At 34.6% G+C, this 21,851-nt stretch overlaps 1 protein-coding gene across 6 annotated transcripts in view; it reads right to left on the minus strand.

Moving 5' to 3' along the window:
- LOC143059881 (uncharacterized) overlaps nt 1–10,972 on the minus strand; it is a 43,830-nt gene extending 32,858 nt beyond the window's left edge. For all 6 annotated transcript variants that reach the window (XM_076233455.1, XM_076233460.1, XM_076233454.1 and 3 more), the window contains exons 1-3: nt 10,849–10,972; nt 2,557–2,703; nt 1,383–1,527 (exon numbers count right to left, since the gene is read on the minus strand). In XM_076233455.1, coding sequence (XP_076089570.1) covers nt 1,383–1,527; nt 2,557–2,703; nt 10,849–10,851 — 295 coding nt within the window. In that variant the 5' untranslated portion in view covers nt 10,852–10,972. The remainder of the gene's footprint in view (nt 1–1,382; nt 1,528–2,556; nt 2,704–10,848) is intronic.
- Between the last annotated feature and the right edge of the window lie 10,879 nt (nt 10,973–21,851).

Below are 21,851 nucleotides of genomic sequence, written 5' to 3' on the forward strand. Positions count from 1 at the left end.
GAGAAATGGACCTAAACGCAAAACTTAACCAAAATCACTCAAGCATAAAATGTAGGTCATAGTGACCCAAAAGATGCTGAACTGTTGAACTGTGTTACACTACATAGGAACACCACAGTGGTGAAATATCATTCATATATTACAATAGGTTTCTTCACAATGGTCATTTATGAAAAAAGTTATTGAAGTCAATCAAGCATGAAATGTAGGTCAAATTGACCCAAATGTTGTTGATCAATGTAGTACTATTTAAGAAGAATATACTGATGAAATATCATTGGTACATCATTATCACATTCTGAGAAATGGACCTTAACGCAAAACTTAACCAAGATCGGGACAGACGGACGTACATACGTATGTACGGACGGACAAGGGTAAATCTATATGCCCCTTTCACTTCGTGGCGGGGCATAAAAACAAAACCAAAATAAGATGAAAAATAAAAATTTGACGAACAAAAAAGAGAAGTCTTTTTTAACCCCTTTTAGCCCCTTATAGCTCAGAAAATGTAAGTCCTAGCTCAAATCTGTTAAAATACACTATGTTGGAAATTCATAATTTGCTGTTATACATTTTGAAATTGTTTAAAACACTAAGGTTTTTCTACTTCAAGGCATAGGATTTCCTTGGTCTTATTTTGGTGCCCTGTTTCGGTATATTTTGGGTTTATAAGCTCTTCAACTTTATAGTGATTTTGGATTTGCATAGTTTTAGATACATGTAAGAGCGTCACTGATGAGTCTTTTATAGACGAAACGCGCGTCTGGCGCAGAAAAAATCTTGCCTTGAACTTTGATGTGATTTTTTTTTTTAACACCATGATGGTTTTCACTGCTGGTGGAGGTATTCTTCCTAGAGGTTAACCCGCTCCGCTAGTCAACACTTCGGTGCTGACGTGATTCATCAAACTAAATGTGCTGTTATAAATTTTGAAATTGTTTAAAACAATAAAGTTTTTCTACTTCAAGGCATAGGATTTCCTTGGTCTTATTTTGGTTCCCTGTTTCGGTATATTTTGGGTTTATAATCTCTTCAACTTCATAGTGATTTGGATTTGCATAGTTTTAGATAAGAGTGTCACTAATGAGTCTTTTATAGACGAAACACTCGACTGGCGCAGAAAAAATATTGCCTTGAACTTTGATGTGATTTTGGTTTTTTTTTGACTGAAAATGTAATTTTAAGAATTGAATGCAGATTTTGCATTTTATGGGCGTGTAAAAGCGTTGACCGTGCACACATTTTTTGTATGAAGCGCTTCCACGCTTTATATAAAATGTGCTTCGGTCAACGCTTTTACACGCCGATTAAGTACAAAAAATATGCATTCAATTCTTAAATCAATGTGCATATAAACATGATAAACATCATAAACTCACAAGATTCCACAGGTGCACACGTCTTTCTTGTTATGAAATTTTTTATCCAGGTGTAAAGTCTATTCTTTTCTTTCCTTTTCCTTGAATTCTGTCCACAACTGTCCTTCTCATCTAGAGGGGGACTGTCATACTTGGTTCCTACTTCCTAAAGATAACACACATGAAAATCAATATTCAGCAGTTACAAAACTGTACACTAAATAATAATATATGTATGCAAGAGCAAAACAAGAAATCTGTGTGAACTGATGCTTATTAGTGATACTCCGCTCCCGAACTTTGGCGCTAAATACGGAAAATTGAATAATAGATAGAAATAAAATTGTATAATAATAACATCATGAAATAATGGGTGAGATATCACTGATGAAGATGCGTGTCAAAATTCTTTCAAATCTCCTTCCCAAGGGTATGAAGTTAAACTTGTAAATGTATCATGTGTATTGAGTCTGCAATGAAATTCTTGTTCCATATTAAATCTAACTTGAAACTATGAGCACAACTCTATACCCCACCCCTTTTTCCCTCTCACTTGCCTAACCCTATAAGTCATGAGACTTACATCTGATATCGCAAGAAGTTCATCTTCCAATGATACAACCACCTAGGCTCTACAGTACAAAAGCTATGCCAATGATACAACCACCTAGGCTCTACAGTACAAAAGCTATGACATGAAGAACATGAAGAAGAAAAGCTTTAAAAATTATAAAGAAAAAAGTGGATGACATTTTACTATCATGAAGGTCAAGGGTCACATTGACCTAAATTTGGTACGTGACACATCATCTTCGTTTTGCTATCATGAAGATCAAAGTCAAGGTCATTGTGACATAATTTCATTCGTGACACATCCACCTCCCGTATATGATTCATCCACATACCAAGTTTGATAATCCTACAATGTAGGTACTAAGGTACAAAAGTTCTGCTCAGGACAATGAGCAGGACGGATGGACAGACAGACAGACAGACAGAGGTGATTCCTATATACCCACACAAACTTCATTTGATGGGGTATAAAAACGTCAAATAATGCCTTCAAGTTTTTACATGATGTTAACAGTCTACAAACAAACATTTGGGACCATCTTATATTCTTACAGGGTATAAAAAATTGTCATGCATGTCCATCAGACAGTCTATATCCTACTATCATGACTATAGTACAAACCTGAACAATGTCAGTTTCTGTTTTCATTTCCAGATATATTTTTAAAATATATATCTCCAGGGGTGATGTCTTTGGTGTTTTTTTGATGACTTCCATCAATTTTTCTTCAAACAAGATAAATGGGGATGTAGGTGCCATGCTCATAAACTATAAAAAAAATAAACACAGATTTGTTACAACAATATCATCTTTTGAGGAGAAAAACGTCACATTTCAGCAATGCGTATTGCACACATATTTGTGTCAGGATGTTAATGCTACAGATACATGTAGTGAATGGGCTATTCCAGAAATAATCCATACCCCCCCCTATAGAAGGTATATGGGGTTCAGAAAAAAATCCATGGAAAATTTGGGATGTGGTTCAGAAAAAAATCTGGAATTCCATGTCGGTCCTATAGAAGGCAAAAAGATAAATTAAAATATTCCATGGAAAATTATGCTGTTGTTATTAGAAAATTTCTGGAAATCCAGAGCATCCTATAGAAGGCAACAATAAAAGTTTAAAAATTCCATGGAAAATCTGGATTCTAGTCGCTTTCAGTAAACTTAAGATAAATTTGTGCTTGTATGTATATCTGTAGTTCATTAGGTAATTCTAAAGCCCTATGTATCTTTACAAACAATGTACCAGAAATTTAAAGTGGTTTAATAGGTTTTTGCTCGTTGTTGAAGGCTGTACGATATTCTTAAGTGGTTAATTTTGTATCTTTTGATCTCTGGTGGGGAGTTAGTACAAATAATTATGATGTCTAGGAAAGCTATTTTAAGCTTTTGCTTTGACGCCTTCCAGTGGATCAAAAGATGTGAAAATTGAAAAATACCCACAGCAGATGGCATGATTATCTTAACTATTGGAGAGTAGTCTTATTGGCAATTTGGAAATGATACCACATTTTATTATTTTAATACTACATGTATAAAGTGTGTCCATACATGTTGTAAGCCAGAGTTGTCAGTACTGAACTTAAGGCCGTACTTTAACCTATAATGGTTTACTTTTTAAATTGTTATTTGTATGGAGAGTTGTCTCATTGGCACTCACACCACATCTTCCTATATCTATTAAGTCTGAGAGTTGTAAATTTGAAATTGTTTGCAATAGGACCTAAAAAAAAATAAAAAAATGTACATTTGTTCATGTACCTCAGCTTCTAACATAACATTCAGGGGATATGATATTCATGTAGATATTGATAGTGATAATACTTCAAAAGAAATGCATACTTTCAACACCACATGACATGTTTACTATTACATTTGTAATCTTATTGGGACAATTCACAACTTCTAATTGGAGATTGAGATAATAATATTTCCCCCTCTTTTCTTTTACCATGGAAGTTACATGTACATGCATGTATATCAGTATATTGGTATTATAGAACTTGTTTGCTTTTTTGCATTTTCATAAAACATGTGTTATCATGGTTATGGTCATGGCATAAGGGAAAAAATTCTCAGAAAATAAATGCCTGTGATTAAAAAAAATATTTTGAAACTTGCATTTCTAGAACTAAGTGAAATTAAATTGATATGAATACTGTGTATATTATAATTTATTCATGACAAAAATGATAAAAAAAAAACCTTTATAAACATAACAAATGGTTCTAACATCCAAATTCCACTAATTATATTTAACTTTTGATTTTGTAATCAAACTTGATTATAGACCCATAGTTATCTTTTTGTTTCAAGTTTGTTTTTTATTGTGAAGGAGTCATATTTTAATGCAGCTATAAGGTTTATGATAAAAAATGCAAAACATCCATACTAAGAAATGAAGAATCAAAAGAAATGACTAAGTAAAAATACTGGATGTTGATAACAAATCAAGATTTTTACAACTATTTACAAGTCAGTGTTTTAATGGTTTTAAAATAAAAACAAAATCATAGTTCACTATCTGGATTTATAGGGTTTTATTTACAATGATTTATGTTCTCTACAAGTATGTTTGTATTGAAATTTGTGAGAAACCACACACCAGGACCTACTGCTTTTCATAGTTGTTGAGGTTGAAGATTATTTTATCTAGCCATCTAGTTGACAAACAATCAGTAATTAAAAAGCTTTAAAGAAGTCCCACTGTGAACACATGGCCATTTCTGTGGACTTTAATTATATCATAATATACTACATGCAAATACTTGAACCACATGTTATAAGACAAAGGAGATAAATACTAGGAACTATGTATCCATAATCCCTTGCTCTGCAAAAATAAATATTTAGTCTCAGTTTTAAAATTAGAAAAGTTTATTTTTTTATTATTTAAATTGTTATTTTTTCCGTTTATTTATCAATCATTATAATACATTGACTCTATTTGTCTAAGTGGATTAATATGATTACATCTATTATATGAATATGTTTTGAATATATATACATAATGTATCATCTTTCAGTTCCATAACTTATCTTAACTTTAAAAATGTTAAACATGTATACATTTAAAAAATCAAATGTCATTCATATTATACAAATTTAGAGTTTAACAATTGTTTAAAAGTTTTGTAATTTTCTTTAATTTCATGATGTTTTAGGAAATTATAACATGTAAAGAAATACAGGAATTTGAAAACAATAAGAAATTATATAAATCGTTCCCCAAAGAAGGATTGTTAGATGTCTAGATTTGGCCACTTTAGTTGCAGGCGACAAATAGAAAATTGTAAAACTGCATGTACAGGAAATTATATGAGATTAGAGACACATTTATTTTGTAATGTATTGTGAACTAATTTATAATTTTTTTAAAAACCATTTGTATTTGGAGAAAACATTTTCAAATTGTGACTGTGGTATGAGAACATTAAAGGAGTAGGTCCGGTAAGGGCCGATTTTGGCCCCAAATTTCAGTTTCATCTAACGAGATATTTAGGACACTTTTTAAACACTTAAGTGTATATTTCAATTGATTCGATTAGTTTATGTAAAAGATTTAAATGATCAGTCATTAAAAACGCTCCGATTGAAGCTTAAATATGAACAAGAGGCTGTCACAACGACAGCAAACCGGATTTATTAATATTTATTTGTGTCCTGGCAATATCACAAGAACCATTACTGATGAATGGTGAAAGTGAAAATTGTCAACATCAAATTTGACCTCCATTTTGTCATCAGTATCAACATATAAAAATTTGAAAAGCTTAGATTGAATGGTTCATGAGTAAATGCAACAACGTGAATGGAAACGCCATTTTACAATCTTTCAAGAACCATAACTCCTGAACGGTAAAAGTCAAAATCATCATTACTGAACTTGACCTCTATTTTGCCATCAGTAACAACATATAAAAATTTCAAAAGCTTTGGTTGAATGGTTCATGAGAAAATGCACGGACACGACTGGAAACACCATTTTTCAATCTTTCAAGAACCATAACTCCTGAACGGTAAAAGTCAAAATCGTCTTTATTGAACTTGACCTCTATTTTGTCATCAGTAACAACATATTAAAATTTGGGAAGCTTTGGTAGAACAGTTCATGCGTAAATGCAGGGACACGACTGGAAACTCCATTTTTCAATCTTTCAAGAACCATAACTCCTGAACGGTAAAAGTCAAAATCCTTATTATTAAACTTGACCTCCATTTTGTCATCAGTAACAACATATAAAAATTTCAAAAGCTTTGGTTGAATGGTTCATGAGAAAATGCATGGACACGACTGGAAACACCATTTTTCAATCTTTCAAGAACCATAACTCCTGAACAGTAAAAGTCAAAATCGCCATTATTGAACATGACCTCTATTTTGTCATAAGTAACAACATATTAAAATTTGGGAAACTTTGGTAGAACAGTTCATGCGTAAATGCACGGACACAACTGGAAACTCCATTTTTCAATCTTTTAAGAACCATAACTCCTGAACGGTAAAAGTCAAAATCGTCATTATTAAACATGACCTCCATTTTGTCATCAGTAACAACATATTAAAATTTGGGAAGCTTTAGTAGAACAGTTCATGCGTAAATGCACGGACACGACTGGAAACTTCATTTTTCAATCTTTCAAGAACCATAACTCCTGAACGGTAAAAGTCAAAATCGCCATTATTGAACTTGACCTTCATTTAGTTGTCAGTAACAACATATTAAAATTTTAAAAGCTTTGATTGAACGGTTCATGAGTTAATGCACGGACAACATTTGATTGCCGCCCGCCCGCCCGCCCGCCCGCCGTACATCCCCAAATCAATAACCGACATTTTTGTCACAAAAATCCGGTTAAAAATCTAACAAATATGCCAAAAAACGTCACTTTTAAGATGGTTTTCGTCAAAAATGAAAGTGGCCGCATCCGTGTTCATCCTCAACCTTTATATATCATGTATATGTTATGTATTATCATCAAATACAACTTACATTTTAATATTATGAATGAACACGAATGCGGCCACTTTACAATACGCACATTTAAAATTCAGTTCAAGAGAAGTCCGAGTCTGATGTCAGAAGATATTACCAAAGAAAATATTTAATCTCCTGAATAAATGTCTCAGAATATTCACATGACATTCATATTTACCAAGCCAAAATATGAAGAAACTCGCCCCTTTACCCTCGTTACCCGTAATGCTGTATACATAACTTCTCTTCATTAGAGGCTGCATTATCTAAGCTTTAGACGGAAACTGTCTAAAATTTAACTAAAATGCTATAATTGTGAAGATTTCAGTAATTTAGCATGACTTTATGATGCTAGTACACGATATATGTACATTGTATTGTCAAAAACAGCACATATTTATGTAGCAGAAGCATTCTACTTTCCAAAAAATAGCTAAAAGATTACATTTGCTCAATTTTGCAAAGCTGCTTAATTTTGGAGCCAAAAAGGGGTCTTACTGAACCTACATGTACTCCTTTGATAACTTCTCAAATTTCATTCCAGTATACAATTTTTTTTTGTAGAAAATCAGTCATTTCTTATTCAAATTTATATTGAAGATTTTATAATATAAATATAAAGATAACATACATACTAAACAAAAATTTTGTTTTACAAAAAAAAGGGGGGGATGTCTGGAGCTTATAAAATTCAAAACTCAGAAGATTTTGCCACTAGCTGATTTTGATAACCAATATAACAATCTATTTATGTTGAACCATGGAAGTATTATATTGACAGGAACTACAACGATTTGTTAGCACTTATTTATAACCCGGGGAGCTCTGTAGAAAAGATATGGAAACTGACTAATTAGTATGTTATCGTTAATAGCCCTTTGTGACCATGTGCGATGCCGCCGTCCTAAATTGACCAGACATACTTCTTATCATCACGTGGTTTTTATTGCGAAAGGTTATCTCTAATACCTGTCGGAAAACCCCTTTGTTTATTTCAATCTCGTCTGTGGTCTTTCAGAATTATTCAATTTTTCAAAACAAATCGACTGATGTACAAAACAAGAAAATCGGACGAGAACTTTGAATACTACAACGTTTTGAAGTGGTGAGTGACAATATTTCATTAGTTTGTGGGTTAAGTTTAAATCGTAATTAAGGTGTGTTCCGGTTACCGCCGGTTAAAAATAAATATATTTGATAAAAATAATTACTGTGAAGTTTCGAGTAGTCTATATAGTTAAGGTACTGGATAACCCTGGAAAGTAGAAATTTCCAGTTTAAAATACGAAAATTAATCGAACAAGTACCAACATCAACAAAATACAGAAGAAGAAAACAGAGATCTCACTTCGTTGTGTAGCTATTTATATAATGTTGGTTAATATCTTTTTAATTGTGAATATAAAAACTTCATGTCTACCCGCAATTGAAAGACCTTTCCGATCATATAAAGCCATGGTCAGTATTTTATCATTTGAACATGTATGACTATGCCAATATATATACTAGCCAAGATTTAAAAAAAGTCTTTATGACCCGAGTATTGTTTTCTCACAAGGACAAATCTTAAAGTTATCAACTTCTACTGTAAATCTTATACTTTATATATGCACTTAAAAAACAAGGTTTAATGTCTATTTCAAAAACGTAAACTGAAACTGTTTTACAGTGCACTTAACATATACATGTCCATGAAATCAGAAATCAGTGATGTATATTTGGCAGTCAGGATATTTCATATATCAGTGGCGGATGCAGGAATTTTCGAAAGGGGGGGTGCTAGCCCAGGGCAAAGGGGGGGTGCAAAACATATGTCCCGATTCAAATGCATTGATCTGCCAAAATAAAGGGGGGTGCGCACCCCCGGAACCCCCCTCTGGATCCGCCACTGTATATAATAATATACGTAAAGCCTTATTTAACATGGTGTTAAACCAGCCCTGGATTTGGAGTACATTTGTAAGTCTTATAATTGCTCTATAATAAAATTGTCTTTTTTTAAATCTTGATTAAATCGGCTCAATTTTCAATATGTACAGTCCCGAAATATGAATGAAATACATGCCACTGGACGTAAGACAAACAACTTTCAATCACAACTTATGATGTGCTTTTTCTACCCTTCAACCCTTTAAAACAAATCCAAAATAGTCTTTTTTTGTCAACAGATATGGTAAAAAATGGACCCAGACTATAACTGTCGTTTATGTGGAACTACAGAAAAGAGAACTGCTCACCACCTATAATACGAAAAATCAAAATATGCTAGAGACATTAAACTCTCACTAAACATTGATATTCAAAATGATCCAAGTGATTTTCCAAAATTTATTTGTATTAGTTGTCAATCTAAGTTGTATATATGTTGAATCATTGCAAACTAGATTTCGCAAAAAGACTTGTTTTTGACATTAGTGCCCTTGAATCTTTCTCTTTTGTTCCATCGCGCTTTAGCGTGCTGTACCATCGTACTTTAGGGAACAAACAAACATTGCACTTTAGCGTGAGACACCGTCATACTTTAGCGTAGACCATTGCACTTTAGCGTGACCATCGCACTTTAGAGTACCATCGCACTTTAGAGTCCTACATGTATAAACAAGAAGATGTGGTAAGAATACCAATGAGACATCTCTCAACCCAAATCACAGCGCATAAAAAGTTAACAGGTATAGGTCAAAAACATGGAGCCTTGGCTCACACCAAGCAACAAGTTATAATGGGCCCCAAAAATAACAGAAAACCAACTGTGGAATCTATATGAAAAAAAAAGAAACCAGAAACATGAACAAGTTACTACACCAACAAATGACAACCACTGAACAATGTCAATGGCATCTGATTTAGAAAAGGTGCATAAAAAAATGTAGTGTTTTAAACATTACAACAGGAGCCAACCTTCACCCTTACCAGAGACCGTAATGTATCATAACAATATAAAAAGACCCAAGATAAATTATCCATTGAATGATTGTACATTTGAAATGGATGAACTTGATCACAAAGACATTTAAACAAAAACAAGTAAGCATACAGCTGCCATACACTGAATGAATGCCAGTTTGATCTAATCATCTACATGTATGACACACAAAAAACAATATTAAAACTTATATGTTTCATGAAAATTGTTTATCTGGAATTTTTCTGTTGGAAATTAAATTTGTCTGGAAATATTTATTTCCACAGGATATTTTCTTGGAATTTTTAGTATTATTCTCATTTTTTTCCTGGAATATTTTTTAGAATTTTTGAAATAATCTGGAAATTATTGACAACTTACAGAATATTTTCTTGAAAATCTGAGATTTTAACAGATTTTTTTTCTGGAAATCCTTAACCTTCTATAGGGGGGTTAGTCCAAATAATTATGACGTCTTGAAAGGCTATTATAATTTTTTTCTTTGACGCCTTACATTAACGTCGTCGATGTAAGGCGTCAAAGAAAAAAATTATAATAGCCTTTTAAGACGTCATAATTATTTGGACTATAGGGGGGTATGGATTATTTCTGGAATAGCCCAATACGAGGGGGAGGACAGGGGGGTACCCTTCTCCCTTCTCCCACCCATCTTCTCCTTTCTCCTACCCCTGTTCTCCTTTCTCCCATTAGAATAAAACATCTCCTTTTGAGATATTTTTTCTTGAAATATAAGAAAAAATTTTAAAAGGAGATATTTTATTTTTTCTCCTTTCTCCCAGCCTTCCTCTCCTTTCTCCTACCCCCTTTCTCCTTTCTCCCACCCCCTTTCTCCTTTCTCCTACCCCCTTTCTCCCCGTCTCCCTTACGCCTGTCCTCCCCCTCCAATACGGCAATAGTGAATAATCAACAATAAGGGATTCTACACTTCAAGAGGATTTTCCAACTGAAGTGGTTCATCTGGTAAAGGTGGAAAATACGGGGGGGAGGGGTCCGCCACTGTCTCACCATTCCTCCATAATTATTTTTATGGTTGTGTTTCCTATTCTTATCGTTGCGTTTTGTTGTTAGCGCCTTATGACAAATCCATTAAATATGTGCATGATGTGTACACTGGTTTTGCTGACGTATCTATTATACAATAAACTGCATATCGGAATCGGTTTTTGAGATCCGGATTGGACACGACTGGTGTGCGACTAAACCCGAGACTCGCCGAGCGTTTTACACTCCTACCTAGGAGTCTACTCCCGTATTCGGAAGAAGAAATATTTAAAATTTAACTGTCGAGAGTGGATAAATATCGTATTACACGAGATTTGGTGGTGGAATCTGTTTATCTAATGATTTTCTAACAATACGCAGGCAAACTTATTCCTTCTTTGCGACTGATCTGCAAAAAGATGTGTTCTTTCTATGTGATGTCATCAGGCATGGTCGCCTTTTTTTCATGCCGTCACAATAGGAAATTCGGAGGAAAACAAGAAAATTCGACGTCATAATCGGATTTTAACCAATGAAGAACTGAGATCAAACGAAGCACACGTGGATTTTTTTTATACAATGGGTGCACTAGAAAGGGATAAATTGACTAAAAATTAGAGAAAAATATTTATAAAACTTCTGAGTAGTTGCTATTGTAGAGGGGGAGGACAGGGGGTACCCTTCTCCCTTCTTCCACCCCTCTTCTCCTTTCTCCTACCCCTCTTCTCCTTATTTTTTTTTTAATTTACCGGAAAAAAGAGAGATATTTTATTTTGTCATATTTTATTTTTTTGTCCAACTTTTTCTCCTTTCTCCCAGCCTTCCTCTCCTTTCTCCTACCCATTTCTCCTTTCTCCCACCCCCTTTCTCCTTTCTCCTACCCCCTTTCTCCTTGTCTCCCTTACCCCTGTCCTCCCCCTCATTGTACGTATTTTAAAAAATAACGATTTTTTAAAATAAAAAACAAATAAAATAATTGTTGAAACTTCATTTAAAAAAAACGGCTATTTTTAGGTTGTCCCGCGTAACATATTTCAGTTATTGTAACCACTAAACTATGATTTTCGTCAAAACTATTTAATATTTTGAAAAACGTGTTTTTCCATTATTAAACAGAATAGTTCCTCCATTCCTTTATGCATTTTTATGACGTTATGATGACGTCATAGAAAAAAAAACGCGTTCAATACTAAAAGGGCAAATCTGTCCCGCGGGAAAAAAAATTGGGATTCCAGATTTGAGAATCAAAAAATATTTATCTAAAATGAAAAAAGTGTAGTATTTGTATTTACTACATCAATGTTAATTTGCTTAATTTTATGAATTTAAAGACAAATATCCTGAAACATGATATATGGTAATTTATGAGCGATTTTTCAAAGGCTTACAAGTTTGTCGCACCGCCATTTTTTAACTTAAAAACGAACTCAACTCAAATTTACGTCCATTGTTTGCTTATCACTGCTCTTATAATGGTAGAATTTATGATTTTTTAAAATGTTATTTTTCTTAAATTTTCAAAAAACTGAAATACATCAATTTTCGATAAGTAGTTAAAAAGCACCGTCGATTTTGCCGAGTCTTACAAGAATGTCGCACTTGCTTAAAAACAACGTTTCAGTCGAATTTTCGGTTTGAACGTTACGAAATATTCGCGACGTTGTGTTACGCTTACATGTACGAACATATCGCGCGTAACGCCTTAGACATATCCTATCATATATTTTTTTCACTATGTCTGACGGTATTTTGTACAGAATATTCTACAATCAGACAAAACTATATAAAACATAATTAAAAATTTTAAGATGTGCAAATCACAATGACATTGGTGTCCTGTATACTGACAGTGTAGTATATTCTTCAGGATGACAGTGTTCAATGATTTAATTGTTTGCATCTTTTTGTTGACGGTTTACCGTAGCGGTTGTTCAGGTGCAGAATGGTCGTTCGTTTAGATTAGTTGCCCTTGGAAAAACGCGTACACAATATTTTCCCAAAAGGTGTAAAGCAATTTTCAAAAACATTTTTTAATGTGTGGCAACATGTCAACATGTCATATTTGCTGTATTTGAAGATGTTTTTGATAATCAAATATCAAATGTGTATTTATTTGCCCTTGTGAAAAAATAAATTTACCAATATCTGTCTAATAGACCACAATAGATAAAAATATAGCTTGACTGTACACTAGACAGGTCTGTGCCGATGATTTGCCATTAATTTTGAATATAGTGTACGGAAGTCATCGGGGTCGTTTGACCTCCAAAAAAATAGAAACACAAAATTAATATGCTACTACGTTACACAAATCCCTGAGTGTAAATCTGATGTCAATTTATATTTCCCAATAGATGTACATGTATATGTATTAAACGAGTACCAAGGTCCTAGCTGTAATATATACCAAATGAATGTGGTCTATGGTCCAATATCCAAAATCTAAATACAAGGTTAGATTCAGCATATCATAGAACCCCAAGAATTCAATTTTTGATGAAATCAAATAATGTCAATTTTAGACCTTTTAGACCTCAATGTGGACCAATTTGATAACCAGGACCAAATATTAAAAATCTAAATACATGATTAGATTCAGCATATTGAAGAACCCCATATATTCAATTTTTGTTAAAATCAAATAAAGTTAAATTTTGGACCCCGATTTGGACCATCTTGAAAACTGGGCCCATAATCAAAAATCAAAGTACATGTTTAGATTCAGCATATCAAAGAACCCCAAGAATGCAATTTTTGTAAAAATCAAACTAAGTTTAATTTTGGACCCTTTGGACCTTAATGTAGACCGATTTGAAAGTTCGAGGCAATTTGGACTGCAAATGGAAAATGAAGGTTAATTGGATATGGACCCTTCAAAGAGCTGTTACAATGGTTCTTATCTTGCAGTGACCGTAGCACTCTCTACACGAGGCATCGATTTACAGTATGTATGAAAATTTAATTGGTCTATACTTTAGGTTCAAATAATATGAACCTCATGAAGACAAAGCCTTCCAAACTATTTATGGCAATACATTAATTTATCATATCTGGGTATATGTAGGTAGAATAGTTTTGCACTTCCAGTCTTGAAGTAGTGTTGATGTGTATCTCAAGAAAACCAAGGCTGTCCAAAGTTGTGATGATAATACTTAGAATCCCAGTTGCTTACAAAGTATGTGTATATTTCTTTCACCACAAAGTATTTCTGTTAACAACTTAGTATCACTGTTCTCAAAGAAATTCTAATAACTTTCTAATATCTAAAAATGTTTGCACTAGCTGTTTCCTCTCTTCTTTTTTTAAGAAAATTGTATTCTTTGCTATATGTACCAACTGCTTCTTTTTTGCGTAAATATACTTTTCTAAACCAGTGAATGAATTTCGTTCAAACAAACTTCCACAAATTAATTGGGTTTTCGCTTAGCAAATATTTGACTGTTCATTGCTATATATGGGGAGTGTATATGGTGTATCCTCCATTTCTTCTAAAATTTTAGAATTTATTGAAACTTTCTTAGATTAATTCTTAACCATGTTAACTATATAATACCGTTGTATAATTTGTTTTTTTCCTAATGTGAATAGGCGTTGCCGTCAGTTCATATTGTTTTTCAGAAGATTGGTAGAAGATTATTTCTTTACCCTTTTAAAGTATATGTGCTTTTGAGACATTTTCTGACTCCTGTCCTGTTCAAAAGTTTGAACGATAAGCTGCAGATTCTTTTTGTTATCAGGGGGTCTCATTGGGGTGTGCCGATCCCGGATCCCGCTTACTGTTTTGTCACATTCCCGTTTCCCGCTTACACTATGTACGTAAGCAATTCTCATTTTTTTGTCATTTCCTGGATCCCGCTAGACCTCATTTCCCGTTTTCACGACACAATAATTTGACTTTCACGTTTCACGCTTACAAAATAATCGGCAATCCCGCGTCACGCTTAGACCCCAATGAGACCCATTTATCATAAAACTTGTCCTAGATTTTTTCTAAAGATTTTGATTGATTGGTATAGGCTTGCGAATTATGTGGACAGTTTTTTTTTTAATTACCATTGCTTACCATGCATGTACATATTGTATATGTCACATGCCTTTTTTCCTCTCACACAATGCTTTGAAGGGTACATAGAAACAACTTATATCAGAGGTTAAATCAGCAATGTCTTGGGCTCATAGGTTAAATCAGCTTTATCTTGGACGAGTTCAAAAATCAGTGTGGATTACTTACTTTAAAAAGAATAATGCCCGTTGAAACATGAACTATTTGGGAAATTGTATACTAAGCGCTCTCATGTGTACAACTCTTGCCATATTTTTTTTTATGAAATAATGATTTCACCCAACAAAGGTAGGTGTGTTATACATCATGGTGTAGAAAATCTATTTATATTTATAACATTTTAGTGGGGAAAACAAGCGGAAATGGAAATATAAGGGAAGATCACAAATTAAAAGGGTTTCCTTGTTAATGGTTTTAAGTACAATGTTATGTTTGGATTACCTGCTTTTAAATTATAATGTATAAAGAAATGTTGTACTGTCTTAAGGTGATTAGCTGTCATTGTATTTTTAGAAGTAACTGGTGTATTATGCATGATTGTTCTACCTCTGCTGTGCGCGTGCTTAATGGCAATACAGCAAAAAACAGCTGTAAATGCACAATGTTAGGATCATATAGTGAACAGTGAAAATAAGTATTAACAAGAATGTGTTCATAGTACATGGATGCCCCACTCGCACTATCATTTTCTATGTTTAGTGAACCATTAAAAAAGGGGGTAAAAAATCTAATTTGGCATTACAATTGGAAAGATCATATCAAAGGGAACATGTGTACTATGTACTATTTCATGTGGACCATGCAATTTGGGTCAAAAGTCTGAGTTAGCTTTAAAATTAGAAAGATCATATGATAAGCAACAAGTGTACTAAGCTTCAAGTTGATTGGACTTCAGCTTCATCAAAAACTATACCTTGACCAAAAACTTTAACCTGAAGCAGGACCGATTCTATTTGAATGAATTAATGTTGATGATCATTAATGACCCATCCAATAAACGGATAACCTAGAACAACAGATTGTGACACCTGATGTTACTGTTGATTAGCTTGGAGTCGTAAAGAAAGCCAGGTAAAATTTCGTTATTGGCGGATCATATCAATACGAACAAAATAATATACAATCCATCTTCAAAAAAAGGCAGGGCGCCCTGGAAACTGTACAAAGGGCACAGGGCGGCACTCGGGTAAGGGCGGGTGGACCGCCCTGTGAAAAGGACTAGCTTGAACACTGTCCATACACCAAATATAGTTGATTTATTGCATGTAGTATGTGATATTAGAACATTGATATTGAATTGAAAGTAAAAGGTTCAATGGGCCGGGTGTTTTATATATTATATATCATATCCATTTTACAATATCTTAACATTTAGATACAAAATGAAACATATTGTGCGCCATGTGGGAGCTTACATGTGTCACTCTATGCGCCATTTCTGAACAAAAAGCGCAATTTTCAGGTCTCGTAGCCCAGCTGGCTACTGATCTTTATAAGTTAATCTCTACCTCTGAGATCATCATCTTCCCACTCACTGGATGTATAACCCACATCAATGGTTTAATAGCTTTAGATTTTCAGTAAGAAATAAATTTAAAGATACCTTTGTGCCCTGTAACATAATTTTCAACTTCAAAAATTAAAAAACTAATGCTAAACAGCCTATACAAGTCCTTGTTCTATTAAAGTGTATCAATCCCAATCCCAATCAATTCTATACTCATATGTTATTGAGGTCAAAGGGCCCCGTTGAAACCTGAGGTAGATGTGTTGAAATTCATTGTAGGTAACTAACAATATTTCAACGGGAACAGACCTCACCTTTCTTGGCTTCAGTGCATAGAGTATACATTAAACTATTTAACAAACATCGGTGTTTTTTTATGTATGATATTACAACATGTATAATTAAGATTTGGTGATCAGGAAGCTTGATAAATAGCAAGTACTCTTGACCTGAAATAAGACGAATGTGTTGTTTAAAATAAATAATGACAGTTAACTTCTGATTTAAAAATACGCTGTTTGTGTAAAAGAATTTCAAGGCCGACAACCCAATGTGAAAAACTGTATTTGATGTACATGTCGTGTTTGATTGGTCATTCATTCGTCTTAGTGCAATTCGGACAAAATGAGCCCCGAATGTAATTTTGAATAAAGACTTTTGCCTAATTGATGAACCAATCATTGTATTAAATGTGTTAAAGTACTTTAATTTCCAAAGTAGAAAGATATTCAAAGACGAATCTGACCTCTCTCAGTATTAAATAACTAATGTTTACAATAAAAGTGACATCACCTCCTCATTCTGCAATTCATAAACAAAAATCCCTACAGTTTGCCTAGACCCAAAGACCCAGGTGGGTAAAGTTATGAAACATTTTAAATTGAGGCCCAAAGTTGGGGTAGGGTGACCCTAGCAACTAGAGTGAAATTTAGAAAGACCCAAATTCAAAGAAAATGGGGGGCAGTGGCGGATCCAGGAGGGGGGTTCCGGGGGTGCGCACCCCCCCTTTATTTTTGCCGATCAATGCATTTGTATCGGGACATATGTTTTGCACCCCCCCCCCCTTTGCCCTGGGTGCCCTGGGTTAGCACCCCCCCTTTCGAAAATTCCTGCATCCGCCCCTGGGGGGGGGGGGTAAAAGTATTAAAAAATTGCCACCACCTCTTCTTATACACGAAATACAATAAACAGCGTTGGTATGGCAATACTATAATATTAGTATAGTTAATTTCATAAAGTTTGATACAAATATGTTTTCTCTAATCTACAATGAAATAATATCTGTACAAAACTTTATGTTAACATATGGTTATTTTTCTACAAGTGGGTCCGTTATACCCAACCCTGCTTTCCTGCAATTATTTAGTCTCCAAAGTTTTTTTTTTTATCATTTCTTCTTCTTCTTCTTCTTCTTCCCACTACGAGTCGAACTCTGTAGTAAAGTGTAATTGACTCGGGCGCATCTCAAACAGACAGGAGGCCACTCTTCTGGCCAAAAGTAAAAGTCCAGGAAATAAACTGGACGGTGTTTACAATAAAATATGATATTAATTACATCTATGTACACTGGTTATCCTGCTGTCTATTTCAGATGTGGCTGGGTCCAGGGGATGGTATTCACTCTGGCCCTGAAGTCCTCTAGAGATCCAGACTCCACTACAGATTCGGGGAGTTTATTCCATTCTCTAGTTGTTCTTGGGAAGAATGAGTGGTAGTATACATCCCTCTTCACTCTAGTTTTTCTAAATTTATGGTTGCCCCTGGTCCTACTGTCCCCTGTTGTGTAGTATTTGGCTGGATGAATGGCAATCATCTCGTGTTGAGTCTTGTAACACAGCACCAGACACTGTTTCCATCGTCTGTGTTGCAGTGATTCCCACTGAAGTTGGTCCAGTAGCTTAGTTACACATCCATGAGAGATTTTTTTTACTTAACGAGTAGCTAGTCTATCTGCTATCAATATCTATGTAGCAGCTAGGCTAGCTACACGTTCAATAGTCATAATTAAATCTATGTAACTTAAGGCTGACTGTTTTGTGGCATTTCTTGTTTGTGAGATTAACAAAGTCTCAACGTGTTTTATTTTTAACAAACTGTCCTAGGTGGTCGTCAGTAGCGTACACAACAAAACAGAAATGCATTAAATTCTGTCCTGTGAAGTTGAATAGACTATGCACGGGAAATAGTGCAGCCACGCATATTAGAAGCATTTTATGCACACAAGCGCCTTGAAATGTCATGCCGTGCATATCGTCACATTGCACAAGGTATGTTCAATTTGCACCTTATGTATGTCATATTGTCCTTGGTCTTATGAAAATATTACTAGAGATAAGACCGTGGTGTCTTGTATATGTAATATATGGTCCATGGTCTTATGAAAATATTACTAGAGCTAAGACCATGGCGTCTTGTGTATGTCATATGGGGTCCCTGGTCTTATGAAATTATTACTAGAGATAAGACCGTGGTGTCTTGTGTATGTTATATAGGGTCCCTGGTCTTTGAAAATATTACTAGAGATAAGACCATGGTGTCTTGTGTATGACATATAAGGTCCCTGGTCTTTGAAAATATTACTAAAGATAAGATCGTGGTGTCTTGTGCATGTCATATAGGGTCCCTGGTCTTATGAAAATATTACTAGAGATAAGACCATGGTGTCTTGTGTATGTCATATAAGGTCCCTGGTCTTTGAAAATATTACTAGAGATAAGACCATGGGGTCTTGTGTATGTCATATGGGGTCCATGGTCTTTGAAAATATTACTAGAGATACGACCTTGGTGTCTTGTGTATGTCATATGGGGTCCCTGGTCTTATGAAATTATTACTAGAGATAAGACCATGGGGTCTTGTGTATGTTATATGGGGTCCCTGGTCTTTGAAAATATTACTAGAGATACGACATTGGTGTCTTGTGTATGTCATATGGGGTCCCTGGTCTTATGAAAATATTACTAGAGATAAGACCATGGGGTCTTGTGTATGTCATATTGGGTCCCTGGTCTTATGAAAATATTACTAGAGATAAGACCATGGTGTCTTGTGTATGTCATATGGGGTCCTTGGTCTTTGTAAATATTACTAGAGATACGACCTTGGTGTCTTGTGTATGTCATATGGGGTCCCTGGTCTTATGAAATTATTACTAGAGATAAGACCATGGGGTCTTGTGTATGTCATATTGGTTCCCTGGTCTTATGAAATTATTACTAGAGATAAGACCATGGGGTCTTGTGTATGTTATATGGGGTCCCTGGTCTTTGAAAATATTACTAGAGATAAGACCATGGCGTCTTGTGTATGTCATATGGGGTCCCTGGTCTTATGAAAATATTACTAGAGATAAGACCATGGGGTCTTGTGTATGTCATATTGGGTCCCTGGTCTTATGAAAATATTACTAGAGATAAGACCATGGTGTCTTGTGTATGTCATATGGGGTCCTTGGTCTTTGTAAATATTACTAGAGATACGACCTTGGTGTCTTGTGTATGTCATATGGGGTCCCTGGTCTTATGAAATTATTACTAGAGATAAGACCATGGGGTCTTGTGTATGTCATATTGGGTCCCTGGTCTTATGAAATTATTACTAGAGATAAGACCATGGGGTCTTGTGTATGTCATATTGGGTCCCTGGTCTTATGAAAATATTACTAGAGATAAGACCATGGTGTCTTGTGTATGTCATATGGGGTCCTTGGTCTTTGTAAATATTACTTAGGATAAGACCATGGGGTCTTGTGTATGTCATATAGGGTCCCTGGTCTTTGAAAATATTACTAGAGATACACCTTGGTTTGTTGTACGTTGCACCTTTTAGAAAAGGATTTTCAATTGTGTCCATGTCTCTGGTGATAACAATGTGTTCTTAGAGATGAAATGTGTTCTTATAGATGAAATGACCCGCTCGGTTTATATCCTGTTACTTATTCGTTCCTTAATCGCTTTTAATACGCGTGATTTACGTTGCACCTTGAAATAAATCGTTTTTTAATTGTGTTCATGTCACTGGTGGTAATTATGTGTTCTCTGAGTTGAAAAACCCCTATTAGCGCCTATGTACCCGTTTCACCGCTACACTGATATCCTGTTAATTATTCGTTCCTTATTCGCTTATAAAACGTGTGTTATGCGTTTCACTTTAACAAAAGAAATATTTTTGTGTCTCTGGTTGTAATTGTCGGTTCTAAAAGGTGAAATAACCTTAATAGAACATATCTTCCCGTTTCAGCGCTCGACTCAGTGATACCCTGTTACTTATTCGACCCTTATTCGCTTTTAAAACGTGTGTTATGCTTTGCACTTTAAAAAAGAAATGATTTTGTGTCTCTGGTGGTAACTGTCGGTTCTTAGAGGTGAAATAACCCTAAAAGAACATATGTACCCGTTTCAGCGCTCGACTGGTACCCTGTTACTTATTCGTTCCTTATTCGCTTTTAAAATGTGTGTTATGCGTTACACTTTAAAAAAGAAATAGTTTTGTGTCTCTGGTGGTAACAGTATTGGTTCTTAGAGGTGAAATTACCCTAATAGAATATATGTACCCGTTTCAGCGCTAAAGTGATACCCTGTTACTTATTCGTTCCTTATTCGCTTTTAATGCGCAGGGTATACGTTCTTATAATACGTTTGTTGTACGTTGCACCTTTTAGAAAAGGATTTTCAATTGTGTTCATGTCTCTGGTGGTAACAATGTGTTCTTAGAGATGAAATGACCCTATTTGCGCGCATGTACCCGTTCCAGAGCTCTGTTAATACCCTGTTACCTATTCGTTACCTATTCGCTTTTTTACGTTTGTTGTACGTTGCACCTTTTAGAAAAGGATTTTGCAATTGTGTTCATATCTCTGGTGGTAATAATGTGTTCTTATAGATGAAATATCCTTATTAGCGCGTATGTTCCCGTTCCAGCGCTCGGATAATACCCGGTTACTTATTCGTTCCTTATTCGCTTTTAATGCGCAGGGTATACGTTGCACTTTAAAATAAATCGTTTTTTAATTGTGTTCATGTCTCTGGTGGTAACAATGTGTTCTTAGAGATGAAATTACCCTATTAGAGCGCATGTACCCGTTCCAGCACTCGGTAAATACCCTGTTACCTATTTGTTACCTATTCACTTATAATACGTTTGTTGTACGTTGCACCTCTTAGAAAAGGACTTTCAATTAAGTTCATATCTCTGGTGGTAATAATGTTTTCTTATAGATGAAATACCCCTATTAGCGCTATTATTTTTATTGAATATTGCGGTGGACACGTTGCTTGTTTATGTGTTCTGTGTCATTTTGGTCTCTTGTGGAGAGTTGTCTCTTAAGCAATCATACCACATCTTCACATTTTTATATGTCTTATTATGTATATTTTATGTATATGTTCCGGACCATATGAGTATTTGGACCATACGCGTATGGTCATGACCATATGGGTATATACTGATATGGTCCGA

This window comes from Mytilus galloprovincialis, unplaced genomic scaffold, assembly GCF_965363235.1.
Source record: "Mytilus galloprovincialis unplaced genomic scaffold, xbMytGall1.hap1.1 HAP1_SCAFFOLD_35, whole genome shotgun sequence".
Classification (NCBI taxonomy): domain Eukaryota; kingdom Metazoa; phylum Mollusca; class Bivalvia; order Mytilida; family Mytilidae; genus Mytilus; species Mytilus galloprovincialis.